Source organism: Python bivittatus, unplaced genomic scaffold, assembly GCF_059951505.1.
Source record: "Python bivittatus isolate LINGU-HERP-01145 unplaced genomic scaffold, Pbiv_v1 ctg000480_np1212, whole genome shotgun sequence".
Taxonomy (NCBI): Eukaryota; Metazoa; Chordata; class Lepidosauria; order Squamata; family Pythonidae; genus Python; species Python bivittatus.
Window position 1 is genome coordinate 65,919,715 of NW_028277075.1, and position 20,309 is coordinate 65,940,023.

General features: G+C 41.7%; 2 protein-coding genes across 3 annotated transcripts in view; one reads left to right on the forward strand and one right to left on the reverse strand.

The window, feature by feature from the left end:
* Positions 1 to 4,728, forward strand: part of CUNH11orf24 (chromosome unknown C11orf24 homolog) — a 36,215-nt gene extending 31,487 nt beyond the window's left edge. Inside the window, exon 6 of the mRNA XM_015890447.3 lies at positions 2,791 to 4,728. Coding sequence (XP_015745933.2) covers positions 2,791 to 3,923 — 1,133 coding nt within the window. The 3' untranslated portion in view covers positions 3,924 to 4,728. The remainder of the gene's footprint in view (positions 1 to 2,790) is intronic.
* Positions 1 to 20,309, reverse strand: part of LOC148214999 (syncytin-1-like) — a 102,322-nt gene that overhangs the window by 24,885 nt on the left and 57,128 nt on the right. The window contains exon 3 of one of the 2 annotated variants that reach the window (XM_088146123.1): positions 17,153 to 19,484. The exons of the other annotated variant lie outside the window; for it this stretch is intronic. Coding sequence (XP_088002249.1) covers positions 18,188 to 19,195 — 1,008 coding nt within the window. The 5' untranslated portion in view covers positions 19,196 to 19,484 and the 3' untranslated portion in view covers positions 17,153 to 18,187. Of the gene's footprint in view, positions 1 to 17,152; positions 19,485 to 20,309 lie in introns of those variants that run through there. 2 annotated transcript variants of the gene reach the window in all.

Below are 20,309 nucleotides of genomic sequence, written 5' to 3' on the forward strand. Positions count from 1 at the left end.
CGCTGCATACTTTGACAGAAGTGTAATAGTCCCTGCACATTGTGATCATAGGCTGTTTGGTGAGTTGATGTTAAAAATGTATCTCCATCCCAGCTTTCTAGACAGAATAATTGATTGAGCTGGTTTTAAGATAAAACATATACAGTCAAGTATAATTAGATAATAAAGCCAATGAAAACAACTGGAATGGAAGGAAGTGGGGAATATCTTGGAAAAGAAGATCTACTAAAACAATAGCTTCAAGTGTCTGTTTACATTAGGCAATAGCAGAATTGTCTGGGCAGAGAATTCCATAATTTGCGTTCCATATTTAAAACATCCCTTTCCTTTTTTCATGACCTGAATTTCTGCTGAGGTAAGAATATCAAAAGTTGCATTCAAGTTGCAAAGATGAATGTTAGTACTTAAAACTGAATGATGAAATTTCAGTTATGATTTGTATTGAGGATTTCAGTTTCGCTCCATCTGTCATTTTTCCAGTTTAAAGTTCAGCTCCTCCCCTTTTAAAACAAATTGCACAAAAATTAGGATGAAGTTGTATGTACTATTATGCCTGATATTTGCATTTTTACAAGAAATGTTCCCTTATGTGCCATATAACTGCATAGATTAATTTCATTATAGATAACAATAGTCACTCCTCTAGCGACTGCCTCAGTTAGTGACTGTTCACAAATACAACGGTAATAAACAGTAGTAAATGGTAGTAAAAAAATTTTCTGACCACTGCACGCACATTTCCGCGCCTGACAACAGCGTCCACTGGAGTGAGAGTAATGGTGGCGTAGCTGCACGAGAGACTTTTATCTGAATGAGATGGCAGCAACCAGTGATCTTTGCAGTGTCTCTCTCTGTCACGTGATTCACTGGAATGCATTGAGGTCACTAAACAAGGAGAGAATGTAGTGAATCTTTATGAGTGGCAAAGGGAATGGGGCCTGGATATCTTAGCCTGCAAACACCTCAGGAATCAAGATGACTGAATGGCTAAGTGGGCTAAGTTCTAGATAGAATGCAACTCTTAGCTGACTGCAGAGAGCCGGATTAAGGATTATGGTGCATTCTTCCTGAGAGAAGGACAATTTCTTGGAGGGGGGAGGAGTCCTAGCATATATTTCAGCTTCCTCACTCAGGGTCTCATCAAAGTCTCTGCTATTTTTCCATTACACATTTGTTTTATGTTATTTTTATTTTTGCCTCCATTATTATCCAGGAGGGCATATTGGCCTTTACTAATACATTGGCAGTCAAGACAAAAACTAAAGATTTTAGTATGTAATTGGACTGGTTTTAGCATTCAGGTTTAGCGCTGGGTTTTACAGCAGCAGGGCCTTCTGTCCCTTTTTTTAAAAAAAATACTGTATTTATTTTGTGTGTATGTGTGTGTGCGCAAGACATATTGCATGCTGTAGAAACAGGAAAGGAAAAAGAACAAAAGAAAGGGATAAAATAGTAGAGTACAGATGAATAAAACAGGGGATTACAAGTATCATAAAATTATGGTTTTCCAGTATATCATTAATTGATTGTGAGTAACTGAAAATGTTATATCATTTTAAAAAGTCTGAAAATCATTATTAAGCTCTAAGCCAGGCCCTCTATTCTAAGTGTGTCACCATAACAAAATGGAGCTAGTGAGGAGCTAGGGAAATAACCTTGTAAAGTACATGTGACAGTTTGACAGCCCATGTGTTTTTAAAGGGTAGGACTGCATAGTTGTTTCTGATCCTCAGAAGATTTCCTGGGTTTTAGCAGCTGCATTATGTTGAATAGGTTCCTGAAGCCAACAGTCAGTAGTATGGATGAAAAAAAATTTCTTCCATTTTAGCACATAGAACAGTTTGTTCTTTTAAAATGTTTTTTCTCTCAAATATTTAAATGAACTGAATTATTATTTTCTCACCATATGTGCTGTAAGGATGAACAGTAGAAGGAAAAGCAATTGGTGCCCCAAGAAGGGTTCCCCATGGACTAGCTATCCAAGATAACCCTTTGTTCCGAACCCTCCATTAAGGTCTTTGAAAAAAATCCAGTATGAACTACAGAATGATAGGCCCCAAAGGGACCTCTGGTATGTTTGAGAAGCTTATTGTAAACAGGCAGGCACAACCATATATGTGGGGAGAAGTCCCAAACTACTTACTATTATTAAACTTGTATGCCATCCAACTCTCCATGAGAGGAGGAGTTTTAAAGTTCTATTACCCTGTGCTCTGCCTCGGGCAAGAGTTAGCTGGCTGTTCCTGTTCATTGTTTGCTTTCAGATTAGTGACCTATTGAATGTTCTGCCAGCTAGATGTGGATGAAAATGACAGATTTTGGGGACAGCAGCTGTTTGCATACCCCTGACCTTTTCATCAAAGCTATTTGCTTTTGTAACTGCAGAGTAGCTCTTGCCACCTGTTGAGGTAAAAAAAGGTGATCTGTATGGCCAGTTATTAAAAATATCGCCAGTATTTATTTCCTTAATATGTAGTATATGTAATACACATTAAAATATATATTTCTTATATTAAAATTTCTAAAAACATTAAAAAACAAAAAACATAAAAGAACTAACATATACCCGTACATATAGGCATAGAGTACAGTGAATTCAAAAGTGCTGTATATAAATTGATACATCCAAATCGAAGGTAGGTGTGTGGTGAGTGGTTAATTCTGGGACTTTCATTCATCATAAGCAAACTGGTGATGAGTCAGCTGTCTTTTACTTACTGCTCTTGAATCTTGTCTGCATTGTCATTTTTGTAAAAGTTCTGATTGTGACTCTGGCTTTTGCTTTTTAAGAATTTGTGACTCGTAAAAGAAGAGAACATGATGCATCCCATGAGATAAATAATACAGAAGATGCGAATAAAGAGTTAGAGGTGCTGAAGAGTACCGTATCAGTTAAGAAACCCACAGAAGTGCCTCTTTTATCAAAATCAAGGACTATAACAGGAGATCCTGTGGTCAACCCAACAAACAATTCCAGTTTGGCAAGACAAATTACTTCCATTTTGAAGAAAACCACTGCCAGCCCTGTGAACACTAGTGTCTCCCAAGTCGTCGTAGGATCAACAGCCATAACCAATATTAGTAACAACATAACTATGGTCTGGAAAAATTCAGTTGCTAGCACTCTAAATATTCCAAGCAGCCGTCCTTGGTTAACTCCCACAATAGGAGCAGATGGTACTATTGACATTACAAGTACTACAAATGCAAAAGGGACAAACGATAGTAAATTAATATCAGGAGTAGTTGAGAAAATAATACCAACAGAACCGCTTCCCAGGACTATGACTACTGCTGCAACTTATCAAGTGCTTTCCACGACTCTCAAAAAGCTACATATTTCTAGCATTCCTGCCCCAGCTAGCACTGGAGATGGCTCTAAGCCAGTGGTAAACTCATCGACAGTTGCAGCCACCCACGAGCCACCACCTTCCACAGCCAAAGGCACGATTCATACAGTTGTAAGCACAACCATGGCAGCAGCTTCTATAGTAACAGTAAAGTCAGCTGAATTCACAACAGTTGCAACAGACAGGATAAAGCCTACTTCAGATAAGGTAATTCATCCTGTGATTACTAAAGGTGCTGACATCTCCACCACTTCACATCAAATATTGTCAACTAGTCAACCAGTGAAGGGAACAACTTCTGTACATCTCTTGTCAGTGTTCACAGGTACAAATCCAAAAATGTTATCCAAACCAACGAGTATACAAAGCAAAAACCAGAAAGAGACAGATAGAGAAAATAGCTTTCGGCAAGTAGATGTCAGTTTGCTCTTAGCAGTGCTTCTCTTTGGCGTTCTGTTTTTTGTAACAGTTGTTGTCTTATTTGCCATACAAGCCTATGACAGCTACAAAAAGAAAGATTACACTCAAGTGGACTACTTGATCAACGGGATGTATGCAGACTCAGAGATGTGATGAAATATACGTAGATTCAGATGTGAAAGCAATAGAAATGAAATGTTATACCCATGCATACAAATATAAATCTGAATCTATATATGAATGAATACAACCTTATTGGGACAAGTAGAAAGCCTAGGGTGGCTTGTCTTTCAGTTCCCTGTTTTGCCTACAAGACCACCTGAAAGTGCTTCCAAATTACTTTTCGTGCAATGAAGGAGAAATGCCATGTGTCATACTTTTAAAGTACTTTTTTAAAAACACACTCACAGTTAAAGGGTGCCATGAATGTATTGTTTCTCAAGCTACAGTATTGTTTCTGTTGTGCTAGTTTTGTCTGCTAATACAAAGGGTATTGATGTTGCAAGTCTTCCTGGATGGTTTCTTCCTGATTCCTGTTCATCCTGTTTACTCCTATACAACAAATGGAGAAACAGTGTTTTTTAACATGCCGATTTTCCTGAAACTTCTAGTTGGCATGAAGACTATGTTAGTTGTTGCTAGTGCAAATGAATGGCCAAGGATTAGCAGGATTAGCATAGTGGAACAACACAAAAGAGTGCCAAAATCTTTTGGGACTGGTTATTTAGGTATGATATGCTTCATTTGGATACATTTGAAAGCCTTCCTAAAATCGCTAAACATTCTGATTGCTTTATCCTGGTGGCAGCATTTGTTGTAAGGTTAGAAAACTTAATTGTTAAAAATGTATTTATCATAATCTGTTTAATGCTGTACTGTTTCCTAATCATGTTGATTTTGCACCTTTTATATGATTTTATTTTTGTACCCATTCACTTAAAAATTGAGGACGAGTCGATGTCAAGCGTTATTGGCTCTGTTTTGTCCCTTCTGGATGTCTATTTCTCATGAGCATTTCCATAACATGAATTCACATGGTAACTTTATTCTTTCTCTCCAAAGCTCTTGGTATTGGTATCCTTGTCAGCTTGATCAAACCATTCACACTCATTTCCTTTCAGTAATTTTTCAAAATTTATAATCTCTTGGTTCCAGTGTTTTGCATATTACTTCTTATATGACAGTATATGGTAAGCTTATATTTTAATATTACTTGTAAAGATGGACACATGAGGAGGGTTAGTACTTCTTTTAAACCTTCATCCTTCTCTGGATCCATTCAGGAGGAAATGAAGAACAACATTGTATGGGACATTTTGATGATCTTTTGCATTCTGCTGTACACATTTACATATTCAGTTGTGAAAGATAACTGAATAATCTACTCTTAGAAGTTACCTTAGTGAGGGAACTAGCTAGAAGGATTGTCATGGACTAGAGATTGCTTAGAACGCCTAGCAGAAGTCTCGAAAGAAGCAGGCTAAATATCTAGGTTGCATAAATCCAGACAACATCTAGCAGTTGTCCAGATTTTTGCTGTCCATTTAAGGGGAGCCTAACATTTACTGATTTGCTTGAATTCAGTTCACACATGATTTGAATTCTCTAAAATCTTAAAATTAGCCTGTTAAATTCCAAGGGTGGGTATGTGTAGAGTGACATGGCTAAAGCATTAGAGTTTTGAAAACATTCAAGTTACACTTAGTTCCACAAGAAATGAGAATCAGTTGAAAACCATGTAGTGTATGTACATTTGGTCATCCTCAACGGGACAGAATGAAAGATATTGGATACTTCATTCTCTGTAAGCTTAAAAAAAGCAGGAAGAGGAACCAAATCAGGACTATATACATGATTATTTTACTTAACACCCATCCAAAATAGTATAATATAAGATGAAAACTAACAACAGCTGCAACTTTTTGAAGTTTCTTTGCAGGTGACCATCTCTGTGCACCAAGCTTTTAAGGGAGGCCTGCCATTGCTATGCTTAATTTGTATTTTCAAATGTTTCTTGCATCTCTAGAGATGAACCAACAGGGTATGCTGTTGAGCTGTTCATGAAACATAGATTCCATCTTTGGACTTTGGCAGAGGACTTCCAAATTTGAGCTGCCTCCATTCTCTTGTGCTGCTCCCCTTATTTATTTAGCCGAGACTTCTCTTCTGTCCCCACTCTTCATAAATTATGTTTGAATTAGACATACTCTATAGTTGCAGTGAGATGACCCAACATCCTGCTGACACCAATTAAAATGAAGGAAACTATTTAGATAGGAATGTACAGCTATTTTAAAAAGACATAAACAGCAACTGTTTACATAATACGTTACTCGGTATCAAAAACACTTAGATCTGTTATGCTGGGACAGGCAGAATTATTAAAATATAATTATATGTCTTTAGACTACCTCCCATCTTCCCAAGCCTCAGTAAAGTGCTTAAGGGGTTGGACTAGGACCAGGGAGACTCAGGTTCAAGTTGACCTACAGCCATGAAAACTCACCCGGTGACTCTGGGCCAGTCATTCTCTTTCAGCCCAACCTATCTCATAAAGTGAAGTCAGATCACAATGTGAGATACCTTTGAGCTTCTCGAGGAAAGATGGGGTGTAAATTAACAAATAAGCTGACATTTTTTAATTGCATTACAATTTACAGACCACAGAGGGATAACCCTGTGTTCCAAGAAACTTGCATTCCAAACTTCAATATACAGAAAGAACTGGAGGCAGGAATAAACATGACAAGAATATGCAGCTGGTTTGCTCACATGTGCTAAGGCTTGTTCACAGGCAGTGTTATTTATGTATAGGCCAACCAATAACAAAATTCTGATAAAATGAAGTAGGTTAAATGTTTCACAATAAAATAAAAATGCAAGTTAAAATACAAGAACAGAAGAGGAGGACAGGCACCATGGTAAACCAAAGAGAGAGAAATCCCAAGTGCCAGGAAAAAAAGGGGAAGAATTCCAAGCACCAGTTCATTTAAGCCCAACGCATTTCAGAAATGATGTTTCTCAGGGTCACTTTTGGAATATCCATTAACTAATTAACTAATTGACTGGCTCTTGGAATTCCTTGGCCCTCCCTTGTTAAAAAAAGAAGCAGATTAAATTAATAAAGCTAAAACAGGGTTTAAACATTGGAGCAGATGTAAAAAACATGGAAAAGTAATATTTTGTCTTGTATCAGAAAACATGGGTGTTAGGCAACCCTCTCTAGGGTTATTTAACAGTGAGATATTTATTTATTTATTTAGTCAGTCAGTCAGTCAGTCAGTCAGTCAGTCAGTCAGTCTGCGCTCAGTCATTGCTGACCCTGCAGTGACTGCTTGGACGAGTCCTTGCAGTTTTCAAGGCAATTGTTTTTCGGAAGTGGTTTGCCAGAGCCTCCTTCCTAGGGCAGAGCCCAGCTGGCGAGCACAGGAGGCGGGGTTTCCATTGCTTCGCGCCCTTTTCGGGCGCGCACGGTTTTTCGCGCTTACCGGCAACTGCTCCCAACTCCTTTTTGCAAGGCTCCGCCAGCATTTTTCCTTCCACCGGAGTGAGAGTACCCATTTATCTACTCACGTAAGTAGAGTAGATAAATACTACTCTAGTAGATAGAGTAGATTATTAGATAAAACTAATAATTAGTTCATGGATATTTTCGAACTGTTGGGTTGACAGGAACTGGGGAGGAAACAGGAGCTCACCCTGTTTAACGCGAAGGCTGGACTTGAACTGCTGAAGCGTCGACCATTTCTGGCCGGCAACTTTCAGCGTCATTAAGCCGCTGCGCCACCGCGTCCCCCCAAAAGTGATATGCTGATATGCAATTACAGAAACCCCTCACCTCTAAGAGGCAAGTGGAGGATCTTTCTCCACTTGGATTGAAGTACAGAACAAACCTGTCATGACAACCACTTTTCCTGCTGTGCCCCTATGTGCCTTCATGTTGCCACCAGCTGTTCTGGTATTAAAGTGATGTTTCTCCCCTTAAGCTGACAGCAACCTGTGTCAATGTCAAGGTCTGCAAATTCTTACCTGCTTGATGTCAGCAATGAGAGCAGAGGATGGGATCCACCTGGCACCTCTCAGCATTTCAGGTTAGTGTGGGCACAGACTGTCCTGCCAGTCTCTGGCCATTCCCCTTCAGTGCCAGTCTGCTTTGCGAAGCTGGAAGTCCAACTTTAGCAAAGCCAATCTACTTAACCAATGTCTTTACTTAACAAATACTGCACAGCTCAAATCAGGATAGCACCTGATGGCAAGCCAAAACAGGCTAAAGAGGCCAGATAGGGATTGGCAATGGGCACAGCAAATGTAATGCCAGCAGAGTTTTCTGATGGCTCAAGGAAGGGAAGATAGCTCTAAGTGAGCTGTGGGGAAAAGCCAAGACAAGGATTTCTGGTTCAGAATAGATGCCTTTAGGAAAATATGATCATTTAGGGATGAAAGTCATAGTCCAAGGCCAGAACTGAACAAGCTCAGCCTGGGAGCTAGGGAGGACAAGGAAACACTAGTATGTTCATGTTTTACTTAGCTACATGGGGCCTATTTTGTTCATGTATGCTTCAGAGCCTTCTTAGAAGTTAGAATGTACTTCTCTTTCTAGAAAGAGACAACCAAGGCTGAGAATGAAGTCTGCTCATAGCTATGGCTATGAAATAAAAAGGAAATATACCTTCTCCCCACTGCATCCTCAACAAAATATGTGTTTGTTTTGTTTTGCTTTTGTTTTATTTTATTCAAAAAGATAAAAACATTTGGATCAATCTGGTGATCCTGCCCTTTACAGGGACACATCAGATTGTTTTCTTGGCAATGGTACAGAAGTTGTTTGCCACTGCCTTCCAGGATAAGTTTTTGACTCGCTATTCTAGCCCACATTCTTGGAAATTTCTGGTGGTATCCTATCCAAGTCTGACCCTGCTTAGTCTTTTCAAGTTCAGTCAAGATCAGGTAGGTACTGCCTCCTGTATTTGCATGCCACTTATACATCAAAATTATGCCCAAGGGTGCTTGTGGGAGATCTTTTTATATTTTACAAAATTGCTTTCCCTTCAAGAGGGGGCAGCAGGAGATGCCTTTCAGGTTTCCATTAATAAACCTTTTATATGAGCATATGCCCCTGTTGACTCTCCTTTGTACTTGATACCCTCCTGCATGGTGCATCCACCCGATAGTGGATCAGTTTTTTTTAAGGGAAAAGAAAACATCATTCATTCATTCATTCATTCATTCATTCATTCATTCATTCATTCATTCATTCATTCTTGCTTCCTGGAAGCAAAAATTGGCAGAATTCTTGTCAATTTCACCTGGTTAAAAAAAGTAAGCTCACCTTCTCCCAGTCTAAAATGGGAGCACTGTTACTGAAGAGGCCACGTTTCTTGTCCATCACTACTTCACCTCTGACACAGAGGGACTCTCTAGAAGGCATAAGCAGGCTAATTTGAGACTAAAATATGTCCAGCTGTGTGGTAATGTCAAGTTGACCTTAGCCAATCTCAAAAAGCTAAGCAAGATTAGATCTGGGAGTACTTTGATGGGAAACCGAAGAAATGCTAGGGCTGTAGACTAAAGTAGGAAGTTAGAAAAAGATTCTGGGAGAAGGCAATGGCAAATCATGTTTGTCTTGTTTCCAGGAAAACTCTGTCGATGTGTCCATGTAATCACTGGAAACTCAGCTGGAGCCCAAAGAATTTTTACCTTTTTTTACACTTTAAAATAAGGCTGCAGACTAGAGCAGAGGTGTAAACTTTCCAGCCTACAGAGCTTACTCTCTCAGCCACCATCTCTCATTAGACTTGTTAAATAAGGTCCACTTGCTCTGTAGGGTCATAGTCTTGTGGTTTGCTGCTGGGGAAGGAAGAATTACCCATCCTGCATGCTTGACTTCCCCGCCCCCCTGCAGGAAATAAGCTTAGTAAGATGTCCATTAGTTCCAGGAGAGGATTTGTGACATTTAATTATCATGGGAGGAGGGGAGTTCACAGCTAAGGAGAGAATTAATCCTCCTCCCAGGGTAATCTGCAAAAGGTTCCACAGGGACTAAGGTAGCATGCAGCATGCACTGTGCTTCAACCTTGGCTTAGCAAAGATAAAATGCCAGAGAAATAAAACCCATTTTATAAATCAGTTATAGTTTTGGGATGCTTTTCAAAGAAGCCCAGTTCATGTGTCTATGCAGGGGTAGCAGCACTCAACTGACCTTGTTTGAGTAAAGTTGGGCCTGGTTGATACTTGGGAGGCTCCAGGGCTGTGGACAAGAATGGGAAGTAAAACGTGTGCACCTGTGCATACACAGACACACACACAGGCAATGGCAGACTATGTGGATATGTTCCTGATGTTACTAAGTCGTCCTGAAGGAGGCATTACAGTGTACAAATGATTATATCAGACTTGTGTACTGTATGGCTAGATCTTTCCTACAGATGGGAGGTTATGGTTGGCATGTCAGCACCCAGGAGCACTACCACGGAAAATCTGATCTCATCCAGAACTCCATTTTCATCTAGCCCATCTGATTCCAGACACCTGCCCAAAACCCCTGGGCTACATCTGAATCCAAGGAAAAAAAACAAAATAGAACTGAGTATCAGCATCATATGTCTACCATGACAGTTCGTCCTTAAATGACTCTACCCAGTGTTTTCATGTAGGTATGAAACACCATGGGAGGCAAGACAGAACATAAGCCAAGACGAGGACCTGGAGTAGCTCTTGTTCAGGTGCAGCAATTCAACTATCTGCCAAGAAAGCCAAGGAGTGCAAATGAAGCTTTTTCTCTCAGAGGAGATTTGTCACAACCTCCATGTACTATGAATTATCCATTCCCTCCTCTAACCAACAGCTCTGCACCCACTTTATATCCAAAGACTATTTTTAAAAAACCCTAAAATTAACCAAAAAAGTGATCATAGGAATAGCAGGAGCACTATCTGTAACCTGAATTTAACACAAGCTAGATTTGAGAACTTGTTACTCTCATCAAGGGTCTTGACCACCGAAGACTTATTTTAACCCATTTCCTTATGCAATTAATCAGACTCTCCCTACTAATTGCTTTAACAGATAGCTACCCAGATTTCCTTAGATCCACAGAAAAGTACATTTTCTTTGCTTATACCACCAGAAAGTAGGACTGAAAATGACCTCTAACCTATTGGGTAGCTTGCATCCTGAGCCTTCCCACACCTGCACAGATTCTAGCTGTCCTTACATTCACCTCCTAGTGCACCAGGCAGCTGAGTATGCTTCTGTCCAGGAAAGATGGCTTATGTGAACCCTGTCTCAAGCACTTGACCATTTCACCATTCCAGAGATCAGAGTTTTGATGGGACACCATAGAAATCCTGCTAAAAGACAGTCTGTGCTAACTAGTCATCTAGGTCAGTTTGTGTAAGCTTGGGCAACAAGATCCAGGCTATCAAAATCTGGATGAGCGCTAGATTGGCAGCAGAGAGAGAGTTTTTCATTTTTTGCTGCCATCTAGTGATTGTCTAGATTTCTTTATCTGGTTGTTCTCTGACTACCCGAAAAAGCTGTAAAAACACACACATACACACACCCCTCTGCCCAGTCACTATGGGGATTTGCCAAATGTATAAGCCAAGATAAAACTTGGATGATGCCAATGATTAATCAAGAGAACCATGAAATCCTCCAGACAAATGGAAGGCAGGTAGGGGGAGGGAAACACACAGCATGGATATCAAAACATCTCAGCAAAAGTAGGATAGCGAAACCATTTCCACAGAGTGTTCTTCTGTCTGAAGAATCTTGTGCTAAGTGAAAAACTAAACATTAGGGGAAAACAGAATACTGGAAAGGAATGCAGAATGCACATTTTATAATAGCTCCTAAGGGAGATATTATGTGCCATCAATTTGGTGTTGAGTCTTGGGGACCACACAGTTAGATTTTCTCCATGATGATCTGTCCCTCACCTGGTCCTTCAGCTCTCCCAATGGTGCACCCATCATCGCTGTAACTGTGTCCATCCACCTTCTGCTGGTCATCCTCTTCTTCTCTTTCCTTCCATCTTTCCCAGTAGTAGAGCCTTCTCCAGAGAACTAGGTCTTCATGTGATATGTTCGAAGTAGGATAATTTGAGTCTGGTCATTTGTGCCTCGAGTGAGAAAGGAAGATGTAATCCAGCTAAAATGAATGGGCTGTGGATTTCATTCAAAGCTTATGAGGGAAATGATTTGGCAACAAAACACAGGGACTCCATCCCCCCCTCCATTAAGCCTATGCAAGGGGTGAATTAAACATCCCTTCCATTCTCCCTCCAGTCCTTAAATCCTGAGCAGCAATTTCCCCCTTTACCAACCTTGCATTTACAAACAACATTTTAAGGCAGATCAGAAACCTTTGGTGGCAAGCAGCTCTTTTAGTGAATCACCCTGTCCATCCGGCAAGACAGTTTCCATGGTGAATGGCTATAAGTCAAGATGTAAAAGTATTGGAAAAGAACAGCAGGTACAAGATTTATATAGATTAATTTTAAGATTGTGGGTTTATTTTCAACTGTATTTTATTTCTTTGACACTCCTCTGCTTCCCAAAATAATTCCTAGAGCCTATTCCAGGCATCTCTTAATGAAAAAGAATAGCTTAATTGTAAAGGAAAATAATTAACCTGTGTAGTTTCATAGGCTCATTAATTTCCAAGACATGGTGACCATCCGGATTAAGAAGAAGGTACTTGAGAAAACGTGTTGTTCTAATGAAGTGGGGGCTCACAGGGGAGAAGTGCAGGGAGTGGGAGCTTTTTTATTATTATTTTTAATGAGAAGGGTCAATGATGTCATCGGCTCCCCTTCCCCTTCTCCATCCTGCTCCCTCTAAATGTACAGTGATGGTGGGGGTGGGGGGGAAAGAATGGATTTTCCCAGCAACAATAGTGTGTTGCTACCCCTTGTAATGCAAAGTATTTTGGGTGGGTTGGTCTTGAATGGGCAATTAAGACCCATTAGCTTCACAAAGAGCCTGTCCCTAGTGGAGATGAAAACTGCTGGAACTGGACAGTCTGTCTTTTATCATGCAATTTCCCTCCTTCAATAGCAGAGAGTTTTTGCCTGTATCCAGGATTTGTGCTGGGCCCTGTTATAGAAGTGCTAAAGAGGAACTTGAGTTCTCTACTACTGATTTTAGAATACACCTTCATCTATCTAGCAGAAATCTTTTCTTGCACTAACTTTTAAGATATGCAGATGCTTGTTCTTTACATGAAAGGCATTTTAGCATTATTTAAGTAACAAAATGCTGTTGTCCTGTTCCATTTAAACAATCAAAAATCTGTTCCACTAGTATAAAGAGCAGAGCGTACACTAGTTATGTATGTGTGTGCGTCTACATTAGCTGAGGTTTTCAGGAGCTTCAGCCTGATTGGTAGCAGTCTATTGTCATAATCTTTTACTGGATCTGCCAGGGAGGTTTTCAATTATCCCAACCCTACCTCCGATTGTAACGCTCCTAATAACCCTGTGCAATTGACTAGGCAGTAATTGTCCAATGGGGATGAGTGCACCGTTGGAAGACCTGAAAGACCAAGTTAGGGATAGATCATCATGGAGAAAATCTGTCTATGTGGTTGCTAGGAATTGAAAGCGACTTGATGGCACATAATCAATCATTCCGTAAATGTAACAGTGAATCAAGGGTGAGAATCCAGATCTCTCCAGCCACCATCCAGCATTCTAACACTATTCTGCCTGTTAACAACTTCCAATTCTGACTGTCAGCTGACCATAATAAATTGAATATTATGTTCTGTACTACCATTCTTTGCAGTGTGTGTGTATGTGTGTGTATATAATCTCTCAGTGTGTATTTATAGACATAGATGAAGACAGCTGCTTCTTGGGTACATGCCTCAGGGGACTGTGATCATGTGTGCCTACTTTTCCAATTTTACCATGGCACCACTGCTGGAGGAACCAAACTGCAGCAGAACAAGCCAAAATGCTGCATGTAGATTGTTCAGCTCAGTTAAGTGAGTTGTTTATGTTAGCAGTTGTCCAATTTGTTTAAATGTGCATTGGTTGACCGAAGTAACTACAGTAGACCTACAGCAGCAATGCAGAATGTAGTTAGGTGATATCAGCATAAGCAATTGCTGTGATTAAATTGCACTCCTTGAAAAGAACAAATTAGAGATATATAAACATTAATTGCACCACCATTGTTCCCATACACCAGTCTGTCCATATGTCTTTTCACATATTATTTTATCTGTTTATCTTGTTCCTCCTGCACTGATGTTATAATAATGAAAAACCAAGCAAGCCACTTAGGTATACTTGCTCTTTATGCAATCACAGACTTTTTAATGATCTTTGCACAATGGTGCATTTCTTCCTGACATTTTAAAAATAATCATCACCCACTCTCAACCAAGGAACTGTATTAGCTATTCACACACTAATAGCCAAAGAGCAGCAATTTTGGCATGAATCTATAGCTGTGCCTCCATTAAGAGTCCGCGAACCGATGTATAATTCACTAGCAGTTTCAAAACTCAGTTACAAAGTTGAATCAATACAGTACAAATTTATGCAACTGAAAAGAATATGGGCTATTAGAGACTCAGCATTTTGTTTGATGTTGGATGAAGTTGACATAGTAGGTCACATTTCTGAAAGCTAGTCCTGGTGAGATGTTGTTGGGTTTGTTTTTTGTGGGGGGGGGGCAGTATTCAAGCTTTGGATTAGAAATTCTACATTTGCGCATCTTGTAGAATCTTTTTTTTTTTTCCTCCTGTAAAATTTAAAATCGATGATACATTGTATTCACACAGTTTCTAGATATTTCTTATACTCATTCTAGGAAACAGCCCACTTATGGGTTTGCAGATTGGGAGAGAATGGACTGATGCCAAGAGAAAATAATTAAGGTAATTCTTCATGGTACATTTATGGTTCAGCACATTTGAACTAAGGATTTCTAGCTCATGACTTTCAGATGAGAAAGTCAGATTCTATGTATTAGCATAATTCTGTTTTCAGATTGCAGTCCACAGGTATGTAGCATTCCCAGTTTTATTTTGTTTCCAAATTGCTTTAATAAGACTTTATTGTTGTAAAACGGGTTTGCCCAAATCATTCTGATCTTTTCTCTTGGGCTGTAAGCAAGCATGGCTGAAGAATGCACAGGTGCCATCTCACTATTTTAGAACTGGAATAAGTTGAATCCAGTGTGAGCAAAGGAATGGTGTAAATTCCCCTGTACAAAGGTCAAGTGGATGGAAGGAAGCAGATCAGGTATGATGAGCCTCTAGTTAGAATCCTGAAAGTACTGAATAAATGGAATTCAGCTAACCCTGACCGCAAAAAGTGTCTGCCACTTCTATCCCAAATAATGAAAACTGTGCCTTTATTATTTCACCAACAGTTTTTGGAAATATGGCCTTAACTATTTTTCATTACTGATTCGCTAATTAGACCTAGGACATCATAGATGGGTGAACAATTGACTTCCCCAAATTGGCAGATTTCAGTTATCTTCTGTGGTCTATAAAACTGAAGGTAATACTTAAAAACAGAAAGAAAGAGAGAAAGAAAATGTTGGTTATTGATTGCTATTTTAATTAACTTGTTTGACTGTAAACCATTCTGAGATCTTAGTTGAGGTGGGTGGTCTATAACGTATTTATTGTACAAATAAATAAATCGCAATAAAGAGGGCTTCCCATCAACATCCAAGCAGGAGGCCCAAATCTCTCTCTAGCCATCCTTTTGGCAATGAACACATGCTGAAACCAGAGTAATAAATCAGACTCTGGTAGCACCTTTTCTAACACATTTTATTAAAAGGCATAAGCTTTCCAGACTCCTGATTTTTTGCCACCATAGACGAACATGACTCTCCTCCTCCTCCAACTCCAAGAGTAATAAGTAACTAGTTTGATTTTATTTAGAATTCTCAGTATGCAATTGTTACCTTTACTTGCTTTTCATACATTCCCTTTTACCCAATAGACTTAATATTTAGAAATTTCACTTCATTGATTTCATTTTTCATTAAACCTTCCCCATGCGCAGGGAAGGGATAGGTTGCCCAGCTATCCCTTATACGACTGGCACAAAGATGGTTAAATCTGTATTTCTGAGATTCGGGCAAAAAGACCCCCCAAGTACCTTCCTTTCCATTTTCACAGAGCTGAGCCAAAGGATGATGTCATGATAGAAATCAAGCATCCCCAGATGGACAGATTACAGTAACTAGAGGCAGCCTTTCATATATCTCTCTTACCATACTAGGGAACACTTGGAAGGAGAGCTCTGCCAAAGATATTTTAAATTACCATCCCTCCCAGTGTGTAACGTCAGCTCTGCCTGTTTTATGACCAAGCTGCCTACTGCTGCTACATGTCATATCTGGGCTGTGAGCAGGATTCTGAGGAGATTTTGAGGAACCAGGAGCAGTCAAGACCAAAGACATGCACAGAACTGAAGAGGTGAAACCAGGAGGCAGGCACAAGAGAAGGCTGGAAACTCAAGTAGGCTTTGATGCTGAAGCAAGCCTTAACTGAGATCATCATCACCTTGTCATTTTTGCTGTCAGACCCACTGTCAGCACATGGCATATTTGGCTGAATGCCAGGGCCTCAGGAGGCCCACCAGCACTAACATTTGCCATTCAATTTTCTCTGGTTTTGTTGCTTGGTCTTGACAATAATGCAGGATGGCTGCCACGAGGGTCAGAGCTGGTTGAAGCAGTCCATTATTTGGCAAGGAGGAAATGAATGTCTCATCTTCCTGGAGCTGTCCCAGTCTGGATCAGATCAGCTGCAGCCAGCTAGGAGGCGCAATAAATGGAGCCCTTTCCAATGCCCAGAAAGAGAAAAGGCGATCGCTGTCAAGGCAGGAGCTCCGCCCAAGGTCCAACAGCCTGGGGAAAGCATTTGGAGAGTTCAGGCCTCCTTACGAAATGTAGCCCCTTGCTGACTGGCTCTGACAAAAGCACAGAAGTTTAATCCTGGTGATTTTGAAGTAGTGACACTGATGTTCTAGGAACAGAAATGGCAGCTCCTTTGCTGCAGCTATCAGTGACCCTTTTGCCTGGCAAGTCCCTCTGGGAAAGGGGACTGTTATCTTCCCTGATAGAGTGGAGTTGAATCTTTGCTCAGGGTGCCTACGAACCTAGAGTTAATCTGACTTTCTATCAGGAGCTTCTAGGTGGGTGGGAACAGCTAAGGCTTGAGGATACAAAATAATAAATGCTGCAGTATTAGCGTTATGCTTTGATTGGAAAGCACCAAGGCCTTTCAGCAGGGGGCGAGGGAGTAATAGAACAACTAAAGAACATACAAAAAGAAGGAAAAAAGAATGTGAAGGAGTAAAGCCCTCTTCAGGCCTCTGCAAAGCATCAAGGGGTCTAGAAAAAAGAGGATTGGGAAAGGGCGTACTAGCTTCTGTCATTTTATCTTCAGTGAAAAAACTTCTCTATCCATGAAGGCTCTCCCATGAAGTGGGCTCTTAGGAAAATTAGGAGCCTCAATCTTAGTAAGGACCTTTGTGGGTAGATGATGCTCCTGCTGCATCCAGTTGATCTCCGTGGAGAGAACAGTGGAGTAGCTAGAGATAGTGGGCTTCTTCCTGCTCCTCCTCTTAATGGGGGGAGTTGCACAGATTGTAGAAAGCCAAAGAAAGGCCACTAGTTGCTATTTTGTATCGGTCAGTTGCATCTGTCAGAAAACGACAGACACGGGTTCGGTTGTCCAGTAGACAGAAGTTTTTTTTATTGGGCACGTTTGCAAAGGTGGGTCCCTCCCGCAGCAATGGAGGAACCCCGAAACAAGGTCTGACAGGTTTTTATACCCCCTATCTGTCCTCCCCCTCCTAAGAGGGCTTGGCTCACAATCTCACCTTTTTTTACCGCCCCGGAGCGCCGCTAATTAACCGCAAAACCGCAGACATTCCACTTTCCTAATCCAATCAGTGCAATACACATTGCAATACCCACTTGACCCAACAGCCGCCCCCTGCCGTTTCTCTTCACTCTGGTGCGAACGTGCCTACTGCCTACAGTATTTCCTCCCTCCTGCCGTCCCTCTTTACTCTGGTGTGAACGTGCCACAATATTTCCTCCCTCCTGCCGTCCCCCCCAAGGCTGCCCCATGGTGCACAGCGCTCTCCCCTAGCAAACATGGTTCGTTTGAGGTCCTCACTTCTCCCTGTCTTCTCACAATCCCCCCTTTTTCTTTTCACGCCTCTGTTGGGCCTCAAACCTGGCTAACAGGATTGCTCCCTCGTCCCGGACCCGGGGCTTCACACACTGGGACAGGTAATTCCCACAAGCAGGGAGGCATTGCATTAAGCAACATACTAGGACCAGTAAGGCAATGAAGCCAATAGCTAGCACAGAAAGTTGTTTTAACCAAGCAAAGTTAGGTAACCAACTAGTGAGCCACGACCAATTCTATCCCTCTGGATCCTCGGATATGCGAGAGGCTAAGGTCTTCAACTTGGCTAGTTTTGCTTCAATATAATTCTCATTGTTGGTTAGGTTAAAGCAACAAAGACCTTGAAAAGATTCACAGCCTTGTCCTGCCTTTAATAGGAGATAGTCTATAGCTATCCGATTTTGAATGACCGCCCTCCTGATCTCAGTGACTTCTTCAGTGAGAGCTGCAATGAGAGAGGATGTAAGGTTGACACTTTTAGCCAGGAGGCAGGCCACCTTCCTTAGGTCCAGATAAGTTCTTCCGCTTAGTGCAGGAACCCCTACTAAGGAGAGGGCCAGAGCCATGGCTTCTGTTTCAGGCAAGAGTGTCACATCACTCTCACAATCAGATGGCAGCTCCCTTTTTCTTTTTTCTTTTGATGGGTGCGCTTGCATTGGAGGCAGGGCATATAGAGAGGTCAGGCGCCCTATGGCACAAGGGCCCCCTGAACTATAGGCTGGAACATAGGTATAAGCTTCATGTCCACATAACAAAAAGAAACCTTTAGGTAGGTATAGAGGGGTTGAAGCATAAGGGATATTATAGACCCCTCCACAAGTGAAAGCAGGACCTTTTGAGGGCAATGGGTGGGTACGGTTCTGGGTATTGTTGAAATATACACATTGAGTTGCATTGGTTATCCCCAAGAGATTTAGAGCCATTTGCCTTTGATTAGTCCAGGGTCTTGGTATGGGAGAAGACCCAAAATGATAGAACATCCCCCACCACGGGGGATCATCCCCAGTGATATCAATATTCGCTATCTGAGTAACATTCTTCAATGCTTCCAAGCTGGTGGGCATTCCAAAGAAACAGGTGGAAGTGACACCATTCACAGTCAAGAGTTGCCCCACACAAAAAGTTGTGCTGTTCAAAGCTGTCTGTGCCAATTCTACAAAAAAATTGTTGTTAGAGCTGTGCTGTAGAGCATCTAAGCAGTGACATAACAGAATAACCTGGATGCAAGCCTTTATGTTGGTCATCTCCTCCCCTGCCTTAGTTCAGTTCCTTTTAAGTTTTACTTTGAGTCCGTCTCCCGGTTGGGCAGTCCATGGTTGGGGGTCGGGAGCTCGCTTAACCCGATGGTAGTGGGTCCAACCCCCCTGTCGGGTCCGAACCGCTGATTCAGTTGTCAGGAGAACTTGGTATGGTCCCTCCCAAGACGGTTTCAGCTTCTCATCCTTCCACGTCTTTATCAGGACCCAATCCCCTGGCTTGTGGGGGTGTTGGTCTTCCAGCAAGGGGGGCCATTGAGCGAGGAGTCCCTGTTTTCTTAAAGACAAGAGAGATTGTGACAGTACCAAGAGATACTTTCTTAGGGAGGCATCCTTTAGCTCGGGGATAGGCTCTCCCATTGGGGCCAGGAAAGGTCTTCCCATCATCAGCTCGAATGGGGAGACCCCCACATCCTTGTGAGGGGCTGTCCGCATTCGAAGCAGGGCAACCGGAAGTGTCTTTGTCCAAGGTAGCCCTGTTTCCAATCCCAGTTTGGTGAGATGTTGCTTCAATACCCCGTTAGCCCTTTCCACTTTCCCACTGGATTCAGGATGCCAAGGGGTGTGGAGTTCCCATCGAACCCCCAGGCTTTGCATGACCTCCTGCAGCACCTTGTGGGTGAAGTGGGTCCCCCTGTCAGAATCCAGACTCTCTACTATCCCGTACCGGGGGATGATCTGTTCCAGGAGAACTTTTGCTACCACCTGTGCAGTTGCCCTCCGGCTGGGCACCGCTTCCACCCAGCCAGTGAAGTGATCTTTGAGTACCAACAGGTACTTCAACCCAGCTACAGGAGGGAGTTCCGTAAAGTCCACCTGGACTCGCTGAAAGGGCCACACTGCCAAGAGGCTTCCTCCCCTCTCCCTTCTCCTCATGGCTTTGCGATTGGTTTTCTGACAAATCAGGCATTTCCAGCACACAGCCTGCGCCTCTGTCCACATCCCCAGGCTCCAGTACCATGGCTTTACAGTGTCTACCAAAGCCTGCACCCCCCAGTGAGACCCTTTGTGCAGTTTCTCCAACATCCCCCTCATGTCAGCACAGCTCACTACTGGGGTCCCCTCAATTGTAACCCAACAACCTGCTTCCTCCCTGCAACCT